This window comes from Schistocerca piceifrons, chromosome 1 (assembly GCF_021461385.2).
Source record: "Schistocerca piceifrons isolate TAMUIC-IGC-003096 chromosome 1, iqSchPice1.1, whole genome shotgun sequence".
Classification (NCBI taxonomy): Eukaryota; Metazoa; Arthropoda; class Insecta; order Orthoptera; family Acrididae; genus Schistocerca; species Schistocerca piceifrons.
Genome location: NC_060138.1, coordinates 1,146,220,056 through 1,146,247,344, shown reverse-complemented (window position 1 = coordinate 1,146,247,344; position 27,289 = coordinate 1,146,220,056). Strand labels below are relative to the sequence as shown.

At 44.9% G+C, this 27,289-nt stretch overlaps 1 protein-coding gene across 1 annotated transcript in view; it reads right to left on the bottom strand.

Annotated features, from left to right (window-relative positions):
• Positions 1–27,289, bottom strand: part of LOC124801370 (ionotropic receptor 25a) — a 236,301-nt gene that overhangs the window by 29,965 nt on the left and 179,047 nt on the right. Inside the window, exons 12-13 of the mRNA XM_047263067.1 lie at positions 18,591–18,774; positions 10,465–10,586 (exon numbers count right to left, since the gene is read on the bottom strand). Coding sequence (XP_047119023.1) covers positions 10,465–10,586; positions 18,591–18,774 — 306 coding nt within the window. The remainder of the gene's footprint in view (positions 1–10,464; positions 10,587–18,590; positions 18,775–27,289) is intronic.

The following is a 27,289-nucleotide window of genomic DNA, read 5'->3' as shown; positions in this document are numbered from 1 at the left end:
CAGATGAGTTTTAATAATTCTTGAGTGCATGTTTAAATGAATGCACGTTCTCGATAGCACACGACAAATTTAAGACCTTTAGTGGGCATCATTTCAATTAAATATTAATTTCCTGTGGGTTGTGCACAAAGCTAAGCATTCGCGAAGTGTGGTGACAAGCTGACAAGACATCACAAGTTCGTTGCAGGGCCCAAATGTCTCGTTGTCCCTGCTTATGTTTCAAATACAAACTAGCCCTACCCAGTCACCTACAAGTTTACATCAATAGATGGTAGCACACTACAGCAGACTTTTATCCCTATTCGCTTGGCATAAATCTCACTAGATGATAGCACACTCGTCAGATATGCCATTTCACTCACTATAACACAAAATTAGATCATGTGTCAGTGTATGTTATAATTGTGCTAATCGAAAAACCCATTTTGTGGGATTCTGAATGAGTTACAGCATGTTAAGTTTTGGATTTTATCATACAGTTATCCATTTGTATTTCTAACAGGAGAGTGCACCAGTTTAGAGGGTTTCTTTCACATTTAGTCAAGCGAACATGTTGACAGATATTACTACTTGAATTTAATGATTTCTACAAACGGCAATTTGTGTTTCAAGTTGGCTGTTTACTGCGCAGGAATGAGCTTTCGTGTGCAGTGTCAACATGAACTCTGTTGAATCTCTTGTAAGTGCTGACAGTAAAGTACACTGATCAGATAGAACATTATGACCGTCGTCCTTGCTGTCATTGTGTAGAATAGTGAGGGCGCGCGATCTATCTGAGTTTGACCGAGGGCAAATTATGATGGCCCGGAGGCTCAGCACGAGCATTTCGGAAACTGAACGACTTGTTGGGTACTTAAGGAGTGCTGTGGTGAGTGTCTTCAACACTTGAGGAAACCAAGGTGAAACCATGGCCAGACGTCGTGGGGTTGGGTGGCCATTCCTCATCACAGATGGCGGAACTAACTTCAGACTTCAATGCTGCGCAGAGTACAAGTGTATCTGAACACACGGCGCACCAGACACTCCTAATGATGGGCTTCCACAATTGACAACCCATGTATGTGCCAATGTTAACACCACAACATCGGCAACTACAACTGAAATGGGTACATGACCATTGGCACTGGACGCAGGCGCAGTGGCAGAGTGTTGTATGGTCTGATGAATACTGATACTTCCACATCATGCCCATGGGAGGGTGCGAATCCGTCATTTTCCAAGGGAACAGTTCCTTGGCACTTGCACTGCGGGACAGAGAGAAGCTGGCGGCGGCTCTGTTATGCTCTGTGGAACATTCGCATGGGCATCCGTATCTCCAGTGGAACTCGTACAAGGTACCATGACGGCCAAGGAGTATCGTTCACTGGTTGCAGACTACGTACATCCCTTCATGACGATCATGTTTCCCGACGGCAGTGGCATTTTTCAGCAGGATAATGCGACATGTCACAAGGCCAGGAATGTGATGTCGTGGTTCGAGGAACACAGTGGCGAGTTCCAAATGATGTGCTGGTCCCCCAAATCGCCAGATCGGGAAACATGATCGTCATGAAGCGATGTACGTAGTCTGCAACCAGTGAACGATACTCCTTGGCCACCATGGTATTGTACGAGTTACACTGGACATATGGATACCCAAGTGAATGTTCCACAGAGCATGGATCACTGCCGATCGAACATATCTGGTATGTGATTGAACTTGGCGTCAGACTTCTTGGCTCTCCTGCCCGGAATTTGCGGACTTGTGTGGCAAGGCCTCATTACCTCCATGCCACGACGCATAGCTGCTATTATCCGTGCCACAGTTGGACATACCAGCTGTTAGGTAGTTGGTTATAATGTTCTGGCTGATCTGTTAAGTGCTGAAGGTACAATGTTCTTAAAGTACTCTCATCGGGAAGAGACTTTCAAGAACATGCCATCACCCAGCACAACGGAAATCCGTGCTCACTACTCTTGTCTGCAGAGCTCATGACATATGCGACAAGGACAGTTTATCTACTGAGATTCAGCACCTGAAGAAAACCTTGCAGAAGAATGGATACACTGAAACGCAGATTAGACGCGCTCTCAAGATGAGCAAGAAGAAGAAGGAGAAGGACCTTCAGGAAGAAGAGAACAATAAAGGTCTGGCGTTCCTCCCGTACGGAGGGCCGCCCACGGTCAAGATTGCCAGGATACTGGAGAAGAACAACATAAAAACCATCTTCCATCTTCCAGCAAAAATCAGAAATATGCTGGGCTCAATGAAGGACAACCTGGGTCTAAGAACACCGAGTGTCTACAGTATTTCCTGTGAATTTGGGAAACAATATATGGGACAGACACAGCGCTGCGTAACACATCGCATCTCTGAACATGTGAGAAGCGTCTACCACGGACAAAAAGAAAAATCCGCGGTAGCGGAGCACAGCCTCAGTGAAAAACACACGTTTCAACTTGAAGAAACCAAGAGACTGTGTAGAGCGAAAGGTTTCTGGGACTCTATTATTAAAGAGGCAGTGGAGATACGGATCAGTGATAACCTGGTCAATCGGGATAGTGGATTCCAATTCAGCAGCGCGTGGAACACAACATTATCGAGAATGAGACGAGAGCGCACCGATGGAGGCAGGTCGGATGGAATAAACAGGTCGCACCGAGACGAGACGCCAGGAAACGGCGCCCGCGCCCCCCCCCCTCCCCCCACCCCAACACTACCACGCACCACCGCGCCGATTCCACTCGCGTCTGATTGGTCCGACCGGCGCCGAGGATGCAGAGAAGCTCGTAGTCCAGCGGATATAAAGTTCCGGACGGGACGTTAACCCAAAAAATGGAGGTAGGCCCGACGTGTTAGACATAGCTCTCACCAGGAGGATTACCGGGTTTGTGACCGCGAGGACAATCAACAGAATGTCCTCCGACCACAACCCAGTGATTCTAGAGGTCGACGTGGGAGAATGGGTAGCACTCCCACGGTACCAGACGTCTTACAAACGCACAAACTGGGAGCGATACCGAGAAACTGTCGCCTCTGATATCGCTCGCGCTCCGCCACCTACTGCCGAAACAGTAGAGCAAGCGCTACAAGACCTAACAGGTACCATCCTGCAGGCAGCAGAAGAGGCCACCCCTCCACAAAGGGATGGCCCGCCGCCGCAAATACAGCTCCCGGAACACCTGCTAGCTCAAATTCGACATAAGAACAGAGTGGCAAAAGAGTGGAAGATAACCAGAAACCAGGCCACAAGGAGGCTGCTCAATCGTCTACAGAGAGAGTTGAAGGTAGCGCTCAATGAGCACAGAAACCAGCAATGGCAAAACCGCCTCACAGCCCTCAAAGTAGACGATCACACACTTTGGCAAGCAACCAAACAATTCACAAAAAGACGCGCTAGGATGCCGCCACTGCACGGCGAGCGGGATCTGGCCTACAGCCATACTGAAAAGGCCAACGCCCTCGCCGACACTTTCGAGAAGCAGTTCCAAGCGGCAGAACCCCAGGATGATGAGCATGAAAGAGTGGTCCGTCGTCAACTGGCTGTCTTCCTCAATGCTGAGGAGGACCCAGAGGACGAACCCACAGTTTTTGCCCCTGAAGACGTGGCAAAAGTAATTAGGTCTCTCCCCTCTAAAAAGGCGCCAGGACATGACAGTGTCACCAACCAGTTGGTCAAAAACCTCCCACCCACGGCGATCGAACACCTCGCGAACGTCTTCAACGAGATAACTCGTACCCGCGAGTTCCCAGCTTGCTGGAAACACGCGGAAGTGGTCGCGATACACAAACCAGGGAAAGACCTTCTATTCCCGCAGCACTACAGGCCGATTAGCCTCTTGCCAACTCTCAGCAATATCTATGAGCGCCTCCTGCTAAGACCCATACAGGAACATATTACCAGAGAGCAACTTCTGCCGGATTTCCAATTCGGATTTCGGTAGAACCACTCTGCCCCACAACAGATCATGAGAGTGTTTGAAGCAGCCACAGAGGGCTTCAACCACAGAGGCTACTGCAGGGTAGTGCTACTAGACGTAGCCAAAGCCTTTGACTCAGTATGGCATAGAGGGCTACTCTACAAGTTGTACACACAAGGGTTCCCCGGGAGCATAAGCAGATCAAAAGCTATCTCTCGAACAGAAATTTCTCTGTCAAAGTAGAAACAGCCACCTCCACCAAGAGGCGTATTCGTGCTGAGGTGCCACAGGGATCGGTCCTGGGGCCCGTTTTGTACAGTCTGTACACTGCGGACACACCAACGGCCCCCCTGGTGCACACCGCTCAATACGCTGACGATACAGCCTTCTACACAAGAAACGAGAACAAGGACCTGGTCATCCGTAGGCTTCAAAAGGTTTTAGATGACACAGAAACTTGGGCCCGTCGCTGGCGAATCACCATCAACTCTGAAAAGACGCAGGCTATGCTGATTACCCGTAGGCTCGGAAGGCGCGAACCTCCTCAACGCCCCCCCCCCCCCCCTCCACCTTCACCTAAACGGAACCCAACTCCCCTGGCGCAGAACCGCCAAGTATTTTGGTGTAACCTTGGACTCTCGTCTTACGTGGAAACCCCACATAGACGAGGTCCATAGGAAGGTCTGCGCCAGAATGTCCATCCTGTACCCAATCCTCAACTCATCCAGCTCCCTTCCCTGCTCAGTAGGAGTGAACGTATACCAGACCCTGATCCGGCCAGTCATGGAATACGCGTGTCCTGTCTGGGGATACGCGCCGAAGCAGCACCTGGACAAACTCCAGAGGCTGCAGAACCGCGCCTTCAGGAGGGCACTGCGTTTACCTCTTGGATTCCCCATTGACGATTTGCATGCCGCTGCTGAAATCCCACTCCTGAGAGAGCGTTTTCAAGACCTGGCAAGGGCCTTCTATGAAGGTTCTTCCAGGTCGGGAAACGCCCTCATCCACTCCCTAGGTCGGTATGACATGTCCCGCGATAAACACAACCGCCCCATGACGATCTTTGACGACTAAGTCGAAGAGAAAATCCCAATATCCATTCCTAAATCCTGCTCCTACCCAAATTACTACAATTATCTCGCCAAATCTCAGGCAAGTACCAGACACACACAGAACAATCATCACATTTCACAGACACCAAAAAGTACAGAAATAATCACACATACAAGTACACAGGGGAGTAAAAGCCGAAAGGCTACAAACTCCCCCTCACACTTCCCCAAAGAGGGGAAAGTAAGAGATGAGAGCAGCGTAACCCGACACTTCGCCTGAAGATGGCAAGTAAGAAACTTGCTGAAACTTTGCTGGAGAACAACACATTGACTCGGCTGTCAATCCGAGAAGATTTTATCATCGAGATTCGCCGAGAAAGCCTGCATTCTCATATTATTTATTACCTGATGTTTTTTGCACTGCACCACTACGTGGACTACCCCTGAAGTATAGACTACCACTTCAACACCTGATGTGCTGCCCTGGGGAAAGTAAGCATTAATGGCTTGCTCTTGCTACATGTTCTTGGAGGTACTAACCAACCTAAAAATATACTACTCGTAATAGATATAATTATTGCTCTGCAAATGAAGTAAATGCCATTATAATGTGTTCAGTACACTGTCCACAGTCACCAAGAAATATATCTACATTTGCGCCCGTTACACCCCGTATATGCAGTGTGGATCACAATTAGCCGCGAGAAACTGACATATTGAACTACCGTCCTGGTTAGTAAAAATCTGATACTGCTCATTTCGGATTTCACCATCTTGGGATGCAGACAAGGAAGGAAAATTAAACAAGCAGAAGAGCACTACAAGTTTCGCAAGCTACACTCTTCACTGAGTGTGGCGCACCGAACCTCAGACTGCTTCTGCCAGTGGAGTGGTCACGAGACAGGCACCCTATAAACAATCTGCGTGGCGACTATTACTAGAAATGACGTCCATATCTCAATCACTATCAATTTTTCTCGCACCGAAAGACATTAGTGTGTGGTTATTTTACGTGATGTCGAATTCAAAAGGAACAATATGAAAAAAACAATATTTCTCCCCGCTGCGTTTTCCTACGTGGGCACCGCCCGCATCTCATGGTCGTGCGGTAGCGTTCTCGCTTCCCACGCGCGGGTTCCCGGGTTCGATTCCCGGCGGGGTCAGGGATTTTCTCTGCCTCGTGATGGCTGGGTGTTGTGTGCTGTCCTTAGGTTAGTTAGGTTTAAGTAGTTCTAAGTTTTAGGGGACTGATGACCATAGATGTTAAGTCCTATAGTGCTCAGAGCCATTTGAACCTACGTGGGCGACGGATAGAACATACAGTGTTATTTCATACAGTGTTTCAGAAGACAATTGAAAAAAAAAAAACCTACTAGACATGCAGAAAACAGACACATACCAGTGGACAGGACATCTCTAAGTTTTTAACTCACGTTACAAGTACTCAATATGGGCACCGTTTGTGACGTGGCGAACGTCAATACGTGCATACTTGTTCGGGAAGGCGTGACAGCAGCCTGCTTTGTAAATCTGTTAGGTGGGTTGCCTACCTACAGGCGTGAGCTAATTCGATGTTGCAATAAGGAGCAGAGCAAAGGATGAAAACGGAACTTGAAGACAGTACAATCTACAGGTGCAAGCTGTAATTATAAGAATTCTGAATGTAATAGCAGGATTTCCTCTACCAGTTGGACACTGATGCATAGTAATAACATGCAGCAAATTCGCACTGGTTTTCTCAAAATCTATCGTGACACACAAGCGTCCCACTGGTAGCGAAGGTGTTAGGTAGTCTACCTGAACAGAAATTTTTGGAAATATATTCACATAACTAACAGAGGTAAACAGACTGTGTATTTCATTTGACTCCTTTTTTTGGTTGATTTACTCACAATTTTTATTATCATTTTATCAATTGTCTCTTGTATAACCCATTTTTTGGGTTTGTTATTCATTACGATGCGACAGTGGTGTCTTACATTAACAAATTATGGATCTTCCATCACTATATATGTCTAGTATCAAAATATTTCTGCAGAAATTATTATGACACTTTTTCTGCTTGTGTTGGGTCGGCAGCTGAGATGTCAACAGTGCATTTTGCAATGAATTAACAGCTAGAGTGATAGGAATATTACCAAATATCTTCCCCTCTTTCTGGTATTAAATATGAGTAACAAACCGAGTTGGGTGATCGGAAAGCGCCCAATGAGCTTTTAGGCTTACATCCGCCAAACAAACTATCTAGCGAGGCTGAAGATACCTGTTACGGATGTATGAACATTCCAGACGGAAAAAGTTAATATGTAGGCCTAACGGCAACGGTATGATAAATTATTCAAAGTGCCTCGAGTTATGGTGTCATGTACTTTGAGGATACAATCCAGAAGAAACATACCGGTCCTCGATTGGAAAGTGCTTCGGGGGACAAGTGTGAGCTTTACGAATTTGTATCAAAAAAGTGTAAAAGAAATATGAAAGTCCGCCAATGTTATGCTGATTTTTGCAAATTCATAGGTTATAGTTAAAAGTAACTATTTTTTGGACAAATACCACCAATTTTTGCCGGCGGCTGTGGTCGAGCGGTTCTAGGCGCTTCAGTCAGGAACCACGCGGCTGCTACGGTCGCAGGTTCGAATCCTGCCTCGGGCATGGATGTGTGTGATGTCCTTAGGTTGGTTAGGTTTAAGTAGTTCTAAGTCTAGGGGACTGAAGACCTCAGATGCTAAGTCCCATAGAGCTTAGAGCCATCTAAACACCAATTTTTGCAATAACACAATAAAAACTAAAATGCTGTTCAATCTTTTGAGTAGATGTCTTCCAAGAGAAACTGTTGCAGGCCCAAACCCAAATATTCAGCAGTCGGTTTCAAAAGTAGGTAAACGACAACTCCCAAGAAAGAGTTAAAGGTGAGGAAGAAGGAAAAACTAAACGCTACAAAACAGCTGACACTGACAAAAGGTGCAACGAACTCATTGTTCGTTTTCAAACCATACAAAAGGGCATAAGAATAATAACTGAAAATAGTAGTTGAGCTCCTTGTATAGATATGTTTAAAACACTGAGGATCTTAATTACACCATGTGATTACATTTACCAGTTAATTGGCACATCAAAAATAACATTAATAATTTTTGCACAAACAGCTCTGTTCTTGGCTACAGAATGAGAGCTAGACTGAACATACGTTTGCCAAGAAAGAATAAACATAAAACTCAAAACATCATTTTCTACAAAGGAATAAAACTGTACAATGACTCGCTCAAGGAAATTAAATAAATTACTAAAACAAATCATATTTAAAAACAGTCAAAAAACACCTGCTAACCAATAAATTCTATACACTGAAGGGCTACTTAGATAACACAAACCACAGGTTCGATAAAAAGTGTAACACATATAAATAATGATAACGATAATATAACACATTTCATTTCACGTACCACTTACACACAAATTTTTTCTTTTTCTTTCGTGGAAAAGCTTAATCCCACAGCTATGCAATGCATAATACTAACACACTATACTCTTTCTGAGATCAACATTTCCCTCGTTATAGAGGGATGCTGACTCAGTTTTTTTCAGGCTAGCAAATGAGAAGTTGCTGTACACAAAATGGAAACAGACATAGCCGCTATGACTCTGAAATCAGCTGATAGCGTGTGTAGTGTTACGGAACAATATGTGTATAGTGTGCGTAGTGTGTGTAGTGACTGAGGGTGAGAAGTGAATGTATAGTGTAGCACTAATCTTTTATATTGTTAAATAGCTTCTTTGTAAAACAGAAGTGTACACTGGGGATGACCCAAATGAGGCAGCACTGTTTTGCACTGAATGGTCTTGCATTAGGGAGCGTGGAGGCTCCATTTTTCATCTCGGTTTTCCGTGGTTACTCTAAAATACTTCAGGCAGATTTCGGAATGGTTCCTAGTATCAGGCCACGGTCGACTAGCTGTCCTATCCTTGTCGAACTAGGCCTGTAAATATACAAATGCCTGTACATATGAATTATATTATTTTTGATTTTCTTAAATTGTAGTAGCGAGGGATACCCAATAACTACATTTACATCTATATCTAAATCTACTTGGACACTTCGCAAATCACACGTAAGTGCCTGGCAGAGGTTCATCGACCCACCTTTACAATCATTCTCTATTATTTCAATCTAGAATAGCTCAAGGGAAGAACGAACACCTGTATCTTTCCGTGCGAGCTCTGATTTCCCTTATTTTATTATGATAATCGTTTCTCCCTCTGTAGGTCAGCGTCAACAAAATACTTTCGCATTCGGAGGAGAAAGTTGGTGATTGAAATTTCGTGAGAAGATTCCGCCGCAACGAAAAACGCCTTTGCTCTAATAACGTCCACCCCAAATCCTGTATCATTTCACTGACACTCTCTTCCCTACTCCGCGGGAATACAAAACGTGCTGCTCTTCTTTAAACTTTCTCTATGTACTCCGTGAATCCTGTCTGGTATGGATCACAGTCCGCGCAGCAGTACTCCAAAAGAGGACGGACAAGCTTAGTGTAGGTAGTCTCCTTAGTAGGTCTGTTACATTTTCTAAGTGTCCTACCAATAAAACGCAGTCTTTGGTTAGCCTTCCGCACAATATTTTTCCAATTTGAGTTGTTAGTAGCTGTAATTCCTAGGTATGTAGTTGAATTTGCGGCATTTAGATTTCATTGATTTATCGTGTAACCGAAGTTTAACGAGTTCCTTTTTAGCACTCAAGTGTATGGTCTCAGACTTTTAGTTATTTAGGGTCAACTGCCAATTTTCGCACCGTACAGATATCTTTTCTACATTGTTTAGCAATTTGTTTTGATCTTCTGACGATTTTACTAGACGATAAACGACAGCATCATCTGTAAACAGCCTCAGACGGCTGCTCAGATTGTCTCCTAAATCGTTTATATATATAAGGAACAGCATAGGGCCTATAACACTACCTTGGGGAACGCCAGAAATCACTTCTGTTTTGCTAGATGACTTTCCGTCAGTTACTACGAACTGTGACTCTCTGACAGAAAATAACGAATCCAGTCACATAACTGAGACGATATTCCGTAAGCACGCAATTTCACTACAAGCCACTTGGATGGTACAGTGTCAAAAGCCTTGTGGAAATCTAGAAATACGGAACGATTCCATGTAAAAGTGATCAACAGATGAATAAAACTACTGCTGCTACCAGTACTACTACAACTGCTAATTTTTATATGATATATGAGTGATACATTTTTATAACTAAGAATATTAGGGTGCAGCATTCAAAAATCTTAGACCCAACTGTTAGAATAGGAGCACAAGCTCAGGTTGAGAAGGGATAGAGAAGGAAAGTGGCCGTCTCCTTTTCGAAGGAAGCATCCGGATGGCAGGTTGGGACTTGAAATGCCGCCCACCCCCCTCCCCACCCCCATCTCCCCAGCTGTGCACGGCCTGCTTTAGAAACAGGACAAAACTTCGGTGATGATAATGATAATGGAGTAGTGTGGGACCGACTTACTTGTAGAGCACGTCTTCGGCGTTCTTCATGTTGCGGAAGTATTCGTGCGTGTCTGAGTTCATCACGACCGTGTAGTTGATGCGGCTCTGGCGCGCCAGCTGCTCCAGGGATTGGACCGGCGACTGCGGGAGAAGAACACAACGCGTGTGCTTCGCTTGGTGCCCAGTTCACAGCAAAACGTCTGAATACTCTACTACGTGTACGCACGGAAAAACCGCAGAAAATTGTAGGCATGACAGCTGGCAACAACATCGAGGTGCGTGTAATACAGTTACATAAATATCGTCTATCTTTTTCCAAAATATTTGGAAAAGCAATGTGCTCGATAGTAGTCTCATATTTAACGAAACAATTTATTTAGAATTTCACTATTTCGATTCTAGAAAGATTGCTCGACTGAGATTGCCATTTATGCATTTACTCATTAAATATCACAAGCCTTAAATAACAAAATATCGCTCGCCTGTATTTTTTGTGAGCTTTCAAAGGTGTACATCATGTAATACCCTCAGGAAAACTCAGTTTTTATAGAACTGGTGGCTTTACACACACCTGGTTTGACTCACACTTAAACATAATGCAAAGAATTATGCTGAATAATCTATAGGGCATGCAGCTAGCTAACTAACAGAGATGTGTCATTGAATTCTTCACTGCTGGACAAATTGTGCCAACCAAGATCCATTGGCTCGTCCTTGAATATACGACCTCCCCGTGAAGCAAAACGCCACTCTCATAGTTTCTGCCGACTAAACAATCCCGCAACGAAACGCGAGGTACTTCTGTTTAATCACCTTGGCAATGGTCACCAACAGATCAACAATATCCAACAATCAGTCGAACAGGTGTTTCTATGTAAATTCTATTGCAGATGCACTCCTAAAAAGTCAGCGGTGCTCGCGCAATGCTATGAACAGCAAGCCGGCTAAAACCATAAACTGATACACACACACACACACACACACACACACACACACACATATTCAAAAAGAAGTAACAAATTTAAAACATTTATTGGTTCCAAACTGCAAAAGATAGAAACACAATTTCAGCGTTCCCGGAAAGAGAAAAGTTCAAATTCATTCATTCATTGCGAGCACCATGTGTTACATGACAATTATGAAAATGGCGGCTCATTTCCTGACGCACATGAAGCAGCTGATCTCTCGTCGAATTCACAGTTTCAACAGTGCGGTGTCGCAGAATGTAAAGCGTGTCAGGCATAAGGCGGATAGAAACACGGACGTGCTAAGACAATTCCGCTAAGCACGCCGGAAGTTACCTGAATGACACTATTCCAGGACGTTGAATTGAAAGAGGAGGAGCTGAATATGAACTTCATCGCCGGCGGCCTCCCAGGTCTCCAGGCCTCACACCTTGTCACTTTTATTTGGTGGGTTACGTAAAATACCGCATTTTTATCCTCCCTATGCCTGGCACTTGAAATTCTGTGACATCGCTTTGTTGAAACTGTGAATTCCATAACGAGAGACCAGCTGCTTCGTGTGTGGCAGGAAATCAGCCAACGTTTCGTAATTTGTCGTGTAACACATGGTGCTCACATTGAATGCAGAAAAATTTGAACTTTCTCTTTTCAGGAACTTTGGAATTGTGTTTCTATCTTTTGTAGTTTGGGAGCAATAAATGTTCGAAGTTTGCTTCTTTTTTTTCAAAAGCCCTGTATATCATTAACAAAGCTGTTAACGATGAACACTAACTTTGTTAATGAAACCAACAAAAATCGGTAAAAACAAGCAATATATGCATGTGACACACCTTTATGTAGCTCTTCATGTTCTGTAGGGAATCTACATCTACATCTACATCCATACTCCGCAAGCCACCAGACGGTGTGTGGCGGAGGGTACCCTGCGTACCTCTATCGGTTCTCCCTTCTACTCCAGTCTCGTATTGTTCGTGGAAAGAAGGAGTGTTGGTATGCTTCTGTGTGGGCTCTAATCTCTCTGATTTTATCCTCATGGTCTCTTCGCGAGATATACGTAGGAGGGAGCAATATACTGCTTGACTCTTCGGTGAAGGTATGTTCTCGAAACTTTAACAAAAGCCCGTACCGAGCTACTGAGCGTCTCTCCTGCAGAGTCTTCCACTGGAATTTATCTATCATCTCCGTAACGCTTTCGCGATTACTAAATGATCCTGTAACGAAGCGCGCTGCTCTCCGTTGGATCTTCTCTATCTCTTCTATCAACCCTATCTGGTACGGATCCCACACTGCTGAGCAGTATTCAAGCAGTGGGCGAACAAGCGTACTGTAACCTACTTCCTTTGTTTTCGGATTGCATTTCCTTAGGATTCTTCCAATGAATCTCAGTCTGGCATCTGCTTTACCGACGATCAACTTTATATGATCATTCCATTTTAAATCATTCCTAATGCGTACTCCCAGATAATTTATGGAATTAACTGCTTCCAATTGCTGACCTGCTATTTTGTAGCTAAATGATAAGGGAACTATCTTTCTATGTATTCGCAGCACATTACACTTGTCTACTTTGAGATTGAATTGCCATTCCCTGCACCATGCGTCAATTCGGTGCAGATCCTCCTGCATTTCAGTACAATTTTCCATTGTTACAACCTCTCGATACACAACAGCATCATCTGCAAAAAGCCTCAGTGAACTTCCGATGTCATCCACAAGGTCATTTATGTATATTGTGAATAGCAACGGTCCTATGACACTCCCATACGGCACACCTGAAATCACTCTTATTTCGGAAGACTTCTCTCCATTGAGAATGACATGCTGCGTTCTGTTATCTAAGAACTCTTCAATCCAATCACACAATTGGTCTGATAGTCCATATGCTCTTACTTTGTTCATTAAACGACTGTGGGGAACTGTATCGAACGCCTTGCGGAAATCAAGATGTTTCTACTATTTTTAAACAAATAGTTGTAAATTATTCATTGAGCAAGTTTAAAACCGAGGCCAAAACAAATATTTCTTCAAATATACACAAACGATTACCGCCAGCATGAGAGAGCTCTTCCATTATCCCATCAATCCACATGTTTATTTAAAGGCTTTTTTGTAACTTAATATGACTTAGATTATCATTTGACTTACATAGGACTGCAGCGCCAACGTGAATAGAGTTGCTGTAATGATTCATTTTAGTGCAATTCCATTTGTGGTGTACAAATCTGAATAGAGCCAGTTAATATTGCTATGTTTAAAGTTGAATAATGGTGTTGCTAATCAACTAGGAGAATTAGCTGTATATATTTAAAATGTGTAAGTATTATAATATGTCGAGTCTTACAAATAATGGTCAAACTGTAAATTGTTGTATCGAGTATCGAGTAAGGTAGTAGTCTCATGGCCAAGGTTTATATAAACAAAGCAAGTGGTGCTCGTCTCGTCTTCGTCGTTTAGTCAGTGAGGCTGGTCTTGGTAAGATATTTGAAGAGACTGTGCGGCCAGAGAGCTCCTTGGGTTTAAGTGTGGTAATTCGGACTTGGTAATATTTTCGGTGTCGATCATTTCGGAACTTAGAAATATTTTGGAACTCTGAGTGTTAATGAACAGCCGGTCGGTGTGGCCGAGCGGTTCTAGGCGCTTCAGTCTGGAACCGCGTGACCGCTACGGTCGCAGGTTCGAATCCTGCCTCGGGCATGGATGTGTGTGATGTCCTTAGGTTAGTTAGGTTTAAGTAGTTGTAAGTTCTAGGGGACTGATGACCTCAGATGTTAAGTCCCATAGTGCTCAGAGCCATTTGAACCATTTTTGTTAATGAACATAGGCTCACAGTTGGGTTCTCAGTGAGTGAGTATTTCCCGACTGCGGTAAATTTATACTGTGCAATGACTTGCAAGCGGATATTGCGCATTGCAATTTTCTCTGCAGTTTTAGTTACTTTGCTCCTCGGCTCCAAGACTTCAGTTCGCATTCGTTACTGCCTGTGAACGTTCTGCTTGCACTGCAGATTAATCATTTCATGCTGTTCTGAAACTGCAGGGTGAGTCACTAACTATTGCCACGAAGAATAACTCCGAAAGTATGATAGGAGCTGGAAAGTTCGCGGGACGAATGTAGCATGGGACAACGGGGTTATAATATGGCGTTGGTTTTTTGTTGCTAGGTGGGGTCGCTTCAGAGATATGAAGGTCAGCTTTGTTTTTTTAAATGGGATGCTATAGTTTAGTATTTAATTTCTGATAGCGGCTATCGAGACGAATAAAATGATGCGCAACAGCAAGGTCTTTGAAAGTCAACGAAGGTCAAAAAGGTGGCATGAACGTCCATTTACAGAAGGTGTTCGAAGTGATGACCATTAGTATCACTGCAGTGCTGCAATCTTCTTATCATGGATTGAGTGGTTTTCCTTATCACATCGGCACTTATCGAAGCACATGCTCTGACAGTTCTCTTTCGCATATATTCAGGTGTAGTCGGAACGTCTTTATAAACAATGTCTTTTAAGAATCCCCATAAGAAAAAAAATATAGAGGCGTCAAGTCTGGCGAACTAGGTGGCCACGACATATCTCCTCCGCGTCCAATCCAACGATTTAGGAATTGTCTCTGCAACTCATTTCTAGCCATCAGCGAAAAATGTGCCGGACACCCATCGTGTTGATACCACATCCTGTTCCTAAGGTATTTCTTCCAATAACAGACTTAATGTTTCTTGCAGGAATGTGGTGTATTTCCTTTCTTCGATGAAATAGCGGCCTATAATTCTGTCCTCGAGAATCCCACACCATACATCCACCGACCAAGGAGCCGATATGGATTTTCAGTTGCCCCATAATGCATGTTATGCAAATTAACATTTCCGTGGTTCGTGAATGAAGCTTCGTCAGCAAATAAAATCAAATTAATAAATGTGTCGTTCCTCTGAATCTGAAGTTGAGCCCATCGACAGAATTCAATGCGACGCATACAATCCGTACCAGTTAATTCTTGGTGGAGACCAAGAGGGTTAGGATAATATCTATGGCGATGCAGAACAACACTATTCTGGCTCATGACAGATTCCCTTGCGATTTGACGCGAACTAACACAAGGACCTCGAATAACAGTGACAAGAGTACCAATGTCCGTTTTCTCGTTAGTAACTTTCCTTTGCCGGATATGTTTCCGATACGTTAAAGATCCAGCTGTTCTCAATTTATCATACACATATTTAAATGTATGACGTGTAGGGTGAGTACCTTGAGGATATCTTTCAGCGTATAAGTCTCTAGCTCTCACTGAATTTCATTGGCATTCTACGTAAATGAAAAGCATATCGACTTGTTCTTCGAAGGACTACATCATTCACATTCGCTTGATTCGACGATACTAGTCCTACCATTCCTATTAGTGTCGTATTGCGAAACCGCCGAATGGTGTTTACATGTCAATGGCGCGTTAGATGGATAGTATTTTAGTTGACTAAGCTTCAGAGTGAAACTAGTCCTTACATCTGTAAAGGATGAGCCAGACAGTAAGAGATTTTACTTTATTATATGAACTTTCAAACGGTAACTTCATTTTTCCATTGCGGCCAAGCCACGGCCGGCAGTGTTAGCTGCCTGTAAATTCTTTCGTCCCACAGTCTAATAACAGGAAGTCAGCACCAGTGAAGGCCACCTTGTTCACGCGCCTCTCTCATGTGCTTACGAGGTAACGCCGTCCCAGGCGTCGCTTAGCAGGCAACGCTCTGGAAAGTTCCATGCCGCCCGCAAGGTTTTCTCGGTCCTGACCAATCAGGGCGGAGGAAGCCGCGTGGTGCGTCGAACATACCCGGCCGCCCGTCGCCGGGCCCGCTCTCTTGTATTCTTGCTCACCCGCGAGTCGGATGCGCGCCCTGTAGCATTGAACATCTCCCGCTTCTCCCGGTGCTGCGGCACTGTGGACTTAGTTTTGGCAGACAACAACTTTCGGTAGCTTCGCGAACAATGTTCGCCAAATTGTAAGCTCTGGCTCACCCTCACCTCCCTAGGCCTATGTATCCCCTTTCAACATGCTTTAGCCAATAAATGGCCTTTCTCTAAAAATTACCCTATTATTCCACTACGCCCACCGCCTGCCTATACGCGCCACCCTGTACAATCATTTAAAATTATTTAATTTTTTCTTGTTGATTAAATTGTTCCGGATGAAATTAACACGTAACTAATTAAGCTGGTGTACCGTTGGGTGTGCAAACTTGAGGGTCGAAGTTCGCTTAGTAGTATGCGAAGAAGAAAGGAACATTGCCAGTGTAAGCGAGTGATTGTATTTCGTTTTACTGAAAAGGTGTGGTGTTATACATTAATTAAAAATCACATGAATCTCACACTTAAGCACGTATTCAGCCATTTACCTGTACGGGAAATTAGTTAAGTTGTGCAGAAAATTACGTTACCGACAGCACACATAGAGGCATAACGGTATTACTCCTGGCACCATGGTACGGGATGCAACGTCAAAGTGATAAGTGGGCTCATACTGCAAAGTTCTTTGTAAATTTCACTAGATTTTGTAATCACTGAAATAACATGTTCTCTCTCAGTCCGTGAAGTTTTATTTAGTTTCCTACAACTGTCGATGTAGTCCCATTAAGAAAGAATTGTTGAGGTCTACAGGAGTTGGACAAAAATATGGAAACACGGCGAGAAATGCATGCCTGGACGTAAATGCAAATACCAACCAAGCCTGTTGTATTTGACCACGGCCGGGCGCTGTGGCCGAGCGGTTCTAGGCGCTTCAGTCTGGAACCGCGCGACCGCTACGGTCTCAGGTTCGAATCCTGCCTCGGGCATGGATGGGTGTGATGTACATAGGTTAGTTAGGGTTAAGTAGTTCTAAGTTCTAGGGGACTGATGACCTCAGATGTTAAGTCCCATAGTGCTCAGAGCCATATTTGACCACGAACGGTACCTCTGAAATGTTCTCAATACGTTGCAACTGTGAATCATGGTCAGAACAATGTTCCGAGTAGTTGTGAGCGCGCTACGTCGGAGGTAAGTGAATTGGAATGTGGGAAAATGGTTGGTGACGTATGGTGAGTTCTTCTGCAACCAAGATAGCCGAGGTGTTTGGTATTTCCGGAGCCACATTCCGCTAAGTCACAACGCGGACGGATGTATGTGTTGAGTGGTCGTGACAGATGTTAAGTGAAGAGGAATGTGATGAAAAATAAGAGAGCGACAGCTGCAAAAGTCACGCCAGAACTGAATGTCGCACTCACGAACCCAGTCGGCATCAAAACAACACGAAGGGAACTCCATAAGCAGGGCGTTGCAGGGCGAAATGTAATTCCAAAACTATCAATCTGTGATACAAATACCCATAACAGGAAAGGTAGTGCCGAAGCCATAAAACCTGGACTGTGCAGCAATGGGAGAAATCATTTGGTCGGATGAGTCTTGGTTCACACTATTTTCAACTTCTGGCCAAGTCTACATTGAAGAGTGAAACATGGCGGGGGTTCCGCGATGATCTGGGCAGTCATATCGCAGCATTCCATGGTTCCCTTGGGTATTCCGCAAGACTGCATTATAGTCAAAGCTTATGGACTATTTTGGCTGATCACGTCCAAGCCACTGTGAAATGTTTGTTCTCCAATGGCGATTCTATGTTCCAAGACGACCGGGCCCCTGTTCAGACATATCACACCGCCCAGGGCTGGTTTTGTGAGCACGAGAATGATCCGTCACATCTTCCCTGGCCACCAAAGTCAGCAGACCTCAAATTATTGAGCCTTCGTGGTCTACTTTGGAGATAGGTCTGCGTGGTCGCTACCGACCTCCATCATCGTTACTTGAAGTTTCCATTATTTTACAGGAAGAATGGTACAAGATCCCTTGAAAACTACGAAAGACCTGTATTTCTCCAGTCCAAGAAGACCGGAAGCTCTTTTGAATGGCACCCGTTTTCCTACACAGTATTAGGCAGGGTGCTGTGTTGTGTTTTTGATGTGCCCATATTTTTGTCCACCCCCTGTACCTGTTAGAAAGCCTTGAATCCAGTCACAAAGTTAGTACGATACTAGCTACTCTCACATTCTATTCACAAAAAGACAGTGTGAAACTTATGAAATGGCTTCAGGAAGACAGGGGACGCGGTACCAACCTGATCGCCACCACGTTTTACCGTGTAGTAGAGTAACACCAGTGCTAGGGTGGACGTACCTTCATCCTCTCGACGGTGAGGAAGGCCGCCAGGTTGGCGGTGAAGGTGGCCAGCATGAGCACCACGAAGAGCCAGTAGGCGGCCACCAGCGTGCGGCCGGAGAGCGCTTTGGGCGCCTCGCCGCCCCCTTGTGGAGTGAATGACGTCAGCGCGAACCAGAAGCTCTCCTTCAGCGTGAATTCTCTGCAACGGAACGTCACGTGCGGGTTACCTACAAGTAAAGTACGAACTGCGCTGGACAAAACGTTAGTCACTGCCTTAAAAAAGCACAGAGTTCACTTTGGAGCATTGTAGACGGTGTTGAACTGGTATCAGTCACGTGACCATCTTCCGCTGACGGGCGCTTTGCCACTGTATTGGTACGTGCCAATTGGTTCCAAGGAATCAGGGCAGGGAGACACAGGAGGTGGATAAAAATACGGGAACACCAAACACGCGACACATTAGCTTGCCTAATACCGTGCAGGACAACCACAGGCATTCGAAACAGATCCTAGCCGTCTCGTAATGGATAAACAGAGATCCAGCATAGTTTTCAAGAGAATCTTGTAACATTCTTCCCGAAAAACAGGGGCAAGTTCAGGTAATGATAATGGAGCTGTACAGCGATTAGACACCGTTCTCTCCAAAGCAGACCACAGAATCTCAATCATATTGAGATCTGGTGTCTGTCGTGGCCAGGGGAGATGCGACAATTCATCCTCGAGCTCACAGAATCAGTCCTGGTCGATGCGAAACGTGTGGACAGAGGTTCTTGGGCCAAAGCATCACGATTACAAACATTGTAGCGTGGGATGGATTTGATCAGCCAAAATAGTCGCATAATCCTCGGCAGTAATGCAGACACGTAGAGCAGTCATAGGGCTCATAGAACACCGTGATTTCGCTGCCCAAATCACCACTGAACCCCCATTGTGTGTCACTGTTGGGACGTAGAATTGGCCAGAAGTTAAAAACAGTATGGAACAAGACCCATCAGGGCAAATGGCAGTCTTCCCTTGTCTGCAGTCCAGGTCTACGCCTTCGGCATCACTTTTTCCTGTTTCGGATATTTTCATTACCGATGAGTGGTTTTGGAATTCCAGCTAGTCCTTCCAAGGGGCGTTAAACCAAATCTTCCTACCTTTTTTTTTTTCTACCAAGTCCTGCAATTCGCTGCTAATGGAGCTCCCTTCGTGTGTGGTCAGATTCGGCGAACGCGGTGGCCATGCAGTTGGCGCATTTCGGTTCAAAAAATGGTTCAAATGGCTCTGAGCACTATGGGACTTAACATCTGAGGTCGTCAGTCCCCTAGAACTTAGAACTACTTAAACCTAACTAACGTAAGGACATCACATACATCCATGCCCGAGGCAGGATTCGAACCTGCGACCGTAGCGGTCGCGCGTTTCCACACTGTAGCACCTAGAACCGCTCGGCCACTCGGGCCGGTGCGCATTTCGACTCACCCATTTACGAGCTAGCCAATCAGCGTCTTTTACTTAATGCACTATTGTACACTTGTATGGCTTCAGATGCAACCATTTCCTTAACACACACCAAACAGTCACAAGTGAGAGCCCCAGCTGTCGAGAAGGACGTCGGGTCGATTTTTCAGAGCTGTCCACGAAGATTTGTCTCACTTGCTCTTTTCCGTCGTCAGACGCATGTGAACTACCCGATGAGTTGTTATGTTTTACCGAACATCAAGTTTCAATGAAACATGTACGCCAGTCATAAATAAAACACCCACTTGAAGGATCTTTACCATACTCTGTACGAAAATTAAGTTGCAAAGTTGCTGCAGACTTCGATTCTTCAAACCAAAACACACAGCGAGCAGCTCGGGACAAGTAAAGGCAGCCATGTTTGCTGCACTACCGACAACGCTTGCACTGGCCCACCCTCTGGACTAGCGTCCCGCCTGAGTGTAAACTTCATCTATTTTCCTTCAAGATGACACCAAGACCAAGTCTATGAGGCGTGTGAATATGTTTGTGCGCATTTTCAAAGTTGTACAGTCCTTGCTGATACGTCTTGGGCTAATATCTTGTTTGGTTGAAACTCCCTGGCGGATTAAAACTGTATGTCGGACCGAGACTCGAACTCGGGACCTTTGCCTTTTGCGGGCAAGTGCTGTACCAACTGACCTACCCAAGCACAACTCACGAGCATTCCTCACAGCTTTACTTCCACCAGTACCTCGTCTCCTACCTTCCAAACTTCACAGAAGCTCCCCTTAAAAACTGCAGTTTCATATCAGCGCACACTCCGCTGCAGAGTGAAAATCTCATTCTGGAAACATCCCCCCGGTTGTGGCAAAGCCATGTCTCCGCAATATCCTTTCTTCCAGAAGTACAAGGTTCGCAGGAGAGCTTCTGTGAAGTTTGGAAGGTAGGAAACGATGTACTGGTGGAAGTAAAGCTTTGAGGACGGGTCCTGAGTCGTGCTTGGGTAGCTCAGATGGCGCCGGCACGTTAGCTCAGCGCTTTCAGTCAGAGACCTGGCTGGTCTCTGTCACACAAAAACTAAGTGAAAGGATCGACAGCGAAATTCAATGGATGTCATGTGACGTCCGCTACGACCAAATACAACGAACAACAACGAACAAAATGAAAAAAAAATGGTAGAGCACTTGCCCGCGAAAGACAAAGGTCACGAATTCGAGTCTCGGACCAGCACACAGTTTTAATCATCTGCCAGAAAGTTTCATATCAGCGTACAATCCGCTGCAGGGTGATGTTTGATTTTTGCAACTGAAATAGTAGTTAAAACTTGAAAATTCATGTTCAGAAAAAAGACAACATTAAACTATAATTTTGTCTTTACGAATATAACACAAACACTGAGATCGATTTCATTGAACTGTTAAAAACAAGAACGTTAGATCATGTTTGTACAATATATGGTCATAACATTAAAATTTTAATATGTAAGAATTGTATTCATTTTGAAAACGTACGATATGTTTCTCACAAGAACACTGAGGAGGGAGGTGCGTTGAGAAACAGGCATATTTTGTAATTTCTGGGTACCTATATTACAGTGTTGTGTAATGTTAGCGCTTATGTTGCAACTTTAGTGGTTTTTCATATACCGGGTGTCTGTCCTAAGAGTCGTTAGGTGCATTTTTCTGCTATTTCGGAGGATATTTGCAACTCAGTTTTTGCATTTGCATTTCAGCCCAAAGAATCACTGGCTGTCACGTCTTCCATGCCAAGCCCAGTGGCAGTCTCAGACCACTCCCCTTGATCCTTGCTGTCAACAATCTTAAAACTTGCCATTGTGCCCTTGAAAAAATCGGAATTTCATTATTGCAGTACAGTTTACAGGGGTTTACGAAAACAACGAAACACTGCGACAAAGGCGTACTTGAACGTACACTATGTGATCAAATGTATCCGGACACTCCTAAAAACATACCTTTTTCATATTAGGTGCATTGTGCTGCCACCTATTGACAGGTAATCCATATCAGTGACCTCAGTAGTCATTATACATCGTGAGAGAGCAGGATGAGGCGCTCCGCGGAACTCACGGACTACGAACGTCGTCAGGTGATTGGGTGTCACTTGTGTCATACGTCTGCATGCGAGATTTCCACACTATTAAACATCCCTAGGCTCACTGTTTCCGATGTGATAGTGAAGTGGAAACGTGAATGGACACGTACAGCACAAAAGCGCAAAAGGCCGACCTCGTCCGTTGACTGATAGAGACCGCCGACAGTTGAAGAGGTTCGTAATGTGTAATAGGCAGACATCTATCCAGACCATCACACAGGAATTCCAAACTGCATCAGGATCCACTACAATTACAATGACAGTTAGGTGGGAGGTGAGAAAACCTGGATTTCATCGTTGAGCGGTTGCTCATAAGCCACACATCACGCCGGTAAATGTCAAACGCGCCTCGCTTGATGTAACGAGCGTAAACACTGGACGATTAAACAGTGGGGAAAACGTCGTGCGGTGTGACGAATCACGGTACACAATTTGGTGACCCGATGGTAGGGTGTGGTTATGGCGAATGCCTGGTGAACGTCTTCTGCCAGCGTGTGTAGTGCCAACAGTAAAATTCGGAGGCAGTGGTGTTATGATGTGGTCGTGTTTTTCATGGAGGGGGCTTGCTCCACTTATTGTTTTGCGTGGCACTATCACAGCACGGGCCTACTATATTGATGTTTTAAGCACCTTCTTGCTTCCCACTGTTGTAGAGCAATTCGGGGATGGCGATTGCATCTTTCAACATGATAGAGCACCTGTTCATAATGCACGGCCTGTGGCGGAGTGGTTACACGACAATAACATCCCTGTAATGGCTGGCCTGCACAGAGTCCTGACCTGAATCCTATAGAACATCTCTGGGATGTTTTGGAACGCCGACTTCGTGCCAGACCTCACCGATCGACATCGAAACTTCTCCTCTGTGGAGCACTCCGTGAAGAGTGGGCTGCCATTCTCCAGGAAACCTTCCAGCACCTGACTGACCGTATGCCTGCGAGAGTGAAGTTGTCATCAAGGCTAAGGGTGGGCCAACATGTTGAATTCCAGCATTACCGGTGGAGGACGCCACGAATTTGTAAGTCATTTTCAGCCAGGTGTCCGGATACTTTTGATCACATACTGTAAATGCAGTCTTTAACCAAGATTGCAGGTTGCACTGTTGTATTTGAGTACGAAAAACATCTTGAAATGTCCTCAATACGTTGTAAGTAACAGTCGTGGTCACAACGGTGTGCTGTGAAGTTGCGAGTAAGTGTGTTATGTCGGAGCTAAGTGAATCCGAAAGTGAACAAATGCTTGATAAGCGTACGGTGGCTACTTTCGTAACAAACGTAGCAGAAGTACTTGGAGTTTCAAGAGGCATACAGGGCAAGCGGGAAAACATCATCCGGTGAATCACAATGCGTGTGTGTTGAGTGATCGTGACGGACAGTTATTTAAGAGGATTGTGACGAAAAGTAAGAGAACTGCAGCTGCAAAAGTCTCTACAGAACTTAACGTCGCTCTCGTGAATTCTATCAGCACCAAAACAACACTAAGGGAACTCCAAAAGCAGGGCATTGGGGCGAGCTCGAATTCCAAAACCGCTCATCGGTGTTGCAAACGCCTTTAACAGGGAAACGTCGAGCCGAAACCATAAAGCCTGGTGTGTGTAGCAAGAGTGCCATTTGGTCGAAAGAGTCTTATTTCGCACTGTTTCCAATCTGGCCTAGTTCACATCCCAAGAGCGGCGCATGGCTGGGGTTCGGTGCTGATTTGGGAGGCCGCATCGTTGATTTCAATAGGCCCTGTGGTTACTTAGTAAGGCTTATTCACTAAATGAATTGTCAGTAAATCAAAGTTGTTCTTCTATATTATCATTCGGTGCATCTTAGAAAGTAAATACACTACTGGCCATTAAAATTGCTGCACCACGAAGATGACGTGCTACAGACGCGAAATTTGGTAGTGTACACTACTGTCCATTAAAATTGCTACACCACGAAGATGACGTGCTACATACGCGAAATTTAACCGACAGGAAGAAGATGCTGTGACATGCAATTGATTAGCTTTTCAGAGCATTCACACAAGGTTGGCGCCGGTGGCGACACCTACAACGAGCTGACATGAGGAAAGTTTGAAACCTATTTCTCATACACAAACAGCAGTTGGCCGGCGTTGCCTGGTGAAACGTTGTTGTGATGCCTCGTGTAAGGAGGAGAAATGCGTACCATCACGTTTCCGACTTTGATAAAGGTCGGATTGTAACCTATCGCGATTGCGGTTTATCGTATCGCAACATGGCTGCTCGCGTTGGTCGAGATCCAATGACTGTTAGCAGAATATGGAATCGGTGGGTTCAGAAGAGTAATACGGAACGCCGTGCTGGATCCCAAAGGCCTCGTATCACTAGCAGTCAAGATGACAGGCTGTAACGAATCGTGCAGCCACGTCTCGACCCCTGAGTCAGCAGTACGAACAGTTCGACGACGTTTGCAGCAGCATGGACTATCATCTCGGAGACTTTGGCTGCGGTTACCCTTGACGCTGCATCACAGACAGGAGCGCCTGCGATGGTGTACTCAATGACGAACCTGGGTGCACGAATGACAAAACGTCATTTTTTCCGATGAATCCAGATTCTGTTTACAGCATCATGATGGTCGCATCCGTGTTTGGCGACATCGCGGTGAACGCACGTTGGAAGCGTGTATTCGTCATCGCCGTACTGGTGTTATCGCCCGGCGTGATGGTATGGGGTGCCATTGGTTACACGTCTCGGTCACATCTTGTTCACAGTGACGACACTTTGAACAGTGGACGTTTCATTTCAGTTGTGTTACGACCCGTGGCTCTAACCTTCATTCGATCCCTGCGAAACCCTACATTTTAGCAGGATAATGCACGATCGCATGTTGCAGGTCCTGTACGGGCCTTTCTGGATACAGAAAATGTTCGACTGCTGCCCTGGCCAGCACATTCTCCAGATCTCTCACCAATTGAAAACGTCTGGTCAATAGTGGCCTAGCAACTGGCTCGTCACAATACGCCAGTCACTATTCTTGATGAACTATGGTGTCGTGTTGAAGGTGCATGGGCAGCTGTACCTGTACACGCCATCCAAGCTCTGTTTGACTCAATGCCCAGGCGTATCAAGGCCGTTATTACGGCCAGAGGTGGTTGTCCTGGGTACTGATTTCTCAGGATCTATGCACCCAAATTGTGTGAAAATGTAATCACATGTCAGTTCTAGTATAATATATTTGTCAAATGAATAACCGTTAAACATCTGCATTTCTTCTTGGTTCTGTTTATTCGGAATGTTGTCACTTCTAATATCTTTGCATGCTGAGCACATGAGCGATACAGAGTCTTTGATTTCCAGTGGTTGCATTATTGACAAAAGCGCGGGAAAACTAGTAGGTGTCAGTCAAGTCGCGCCGCAGCCTTGAGCAGCAGTATATTCTGTTCATCATAAGAATAAACCTGATGTAAACATTACGCTATATATTCTTCCGCGTTTGCTTGGATCTCATTGGAGTTCGTTTCACGTGGAGTGGAAGACAAGTTGTGACCAGTACAGTCAAGCACGATCATAAGGATACGTTTTATGCTGCGTAAAACGCACATAGGCTGAGCGATAATGTGCGGGACAACAGCTTTATCGAGGCAGTAAACTCTGACAGCACTGGCCAACCAGGGGTCTAACTAGCCTGGAATGATGTGAGCAGCTGCAGTTCAGACGTAAAACGAAACGGGAAAAGAAACAATATAGTTTTGAATGTCATTTAATTTTTAAAGAAAATATTAGGCAAAACTCCAGCACTCGTTCTCATAGTATTATAATCACAAATAAGAGTGATGAAAATTCAAAATGGTGCACTATGGGACTCAACATCTTAGGTCATAAGTCCCCTAGAACTTAGAACTACTTAAACCTAACTAACCTAAGGACATCACACACACCCATGCCCGAGGCAGGATTCGAACCTGCGACCGTAGCGGTCCCGCGGTTCCGGACTGCAGCGCCAGAACCGCACGACCACCGCGGCCGGCTGATGAAAATTCCTAACTTAAACGTAGCGTAATTTTTCTGAGCGAGCCGTGTGTGATGCAAAAGTATACTGCAGGGATTTCGCCGTACTGCTGAACACTGGAGCCAGTGAAGGTACTAATTACAGTCAGTCGTCTGGTAATCTCTTTGCTCCTTCCTTATCGGAATCCGAGAAATACATTCGGTAATGGAACTGTCATCTGTTACTTTGACAAAGAGTCGATCAACAACAGGATCCACGAGGCAACCGAGGCGCCGCATTTTTTCCTCTTCTTTTATGCATTCTACATCCCACCAATGTCCGGCAGTAACATGAAAAAGCTGCGTGCGTTAGATCCAGTACGTCTGGTAGCTTAACAGTCTTGTTATTTCTCGGGCCAAATCCCTTAACTTGGTTGCAGATCAGTACTGTTGGGTTCGTATTGCAATGGTACAGTGGCAAATGTAAAAATGCAGCAAATGCATGGTGTGCTCGATGCTGTGAAAATGATTATTTTTCATGTTTCCACGACACATCTGTGTTATAAAACAATTGACATACTCCAAATAAAGAGTATTTAGTTTTTTCCTTAAAAAATAAATTGTTATGCTTTCTTAATTTAAGCAACCTTTGTTAACAGTCTATCATAAAATATCGATAACTGAGAATTGATATTTGATAGCAGGAATTTCGCGTGCAATATGTAATTAAAAACGAGAAGACATGCATTATTCATAAAATGATGATGAATTTTACAATTGCGAGTTGTAGGTAATTCAGATTGAATGAGAAAAAAAATTGACTCAGGCGAGACATTAACCAACTAAAAAAATGGTTCAAACGGCTCTGAGCACTATGGGACTTAACTGCTGAGGTCATCAGTCCACTAGAACTTAGAACTACTTAAACCTAACTAACCTAAGGACATCACACACATCCATGCCCAAGGCAGGATTCGAACCTGCGACCGTAGCGGTCGCGCGGCTCCAGACCGAAGCGCCTAGAACCGCTCGGCCATTAACCAACTAACCATGTGCAGTAATAAGTCAGCCAGACTATTACGCTACCGAGTCCGCTGAACACAAACTTTCATTTTTGTTGCAACTGTAGCTAATACAGTCCCTCGGAAAACTTAAAAAAAAAATGGCTCTGAGCACTATGCGACTCAACTGCTGAGGTCATCAGTCGTCTAGAACT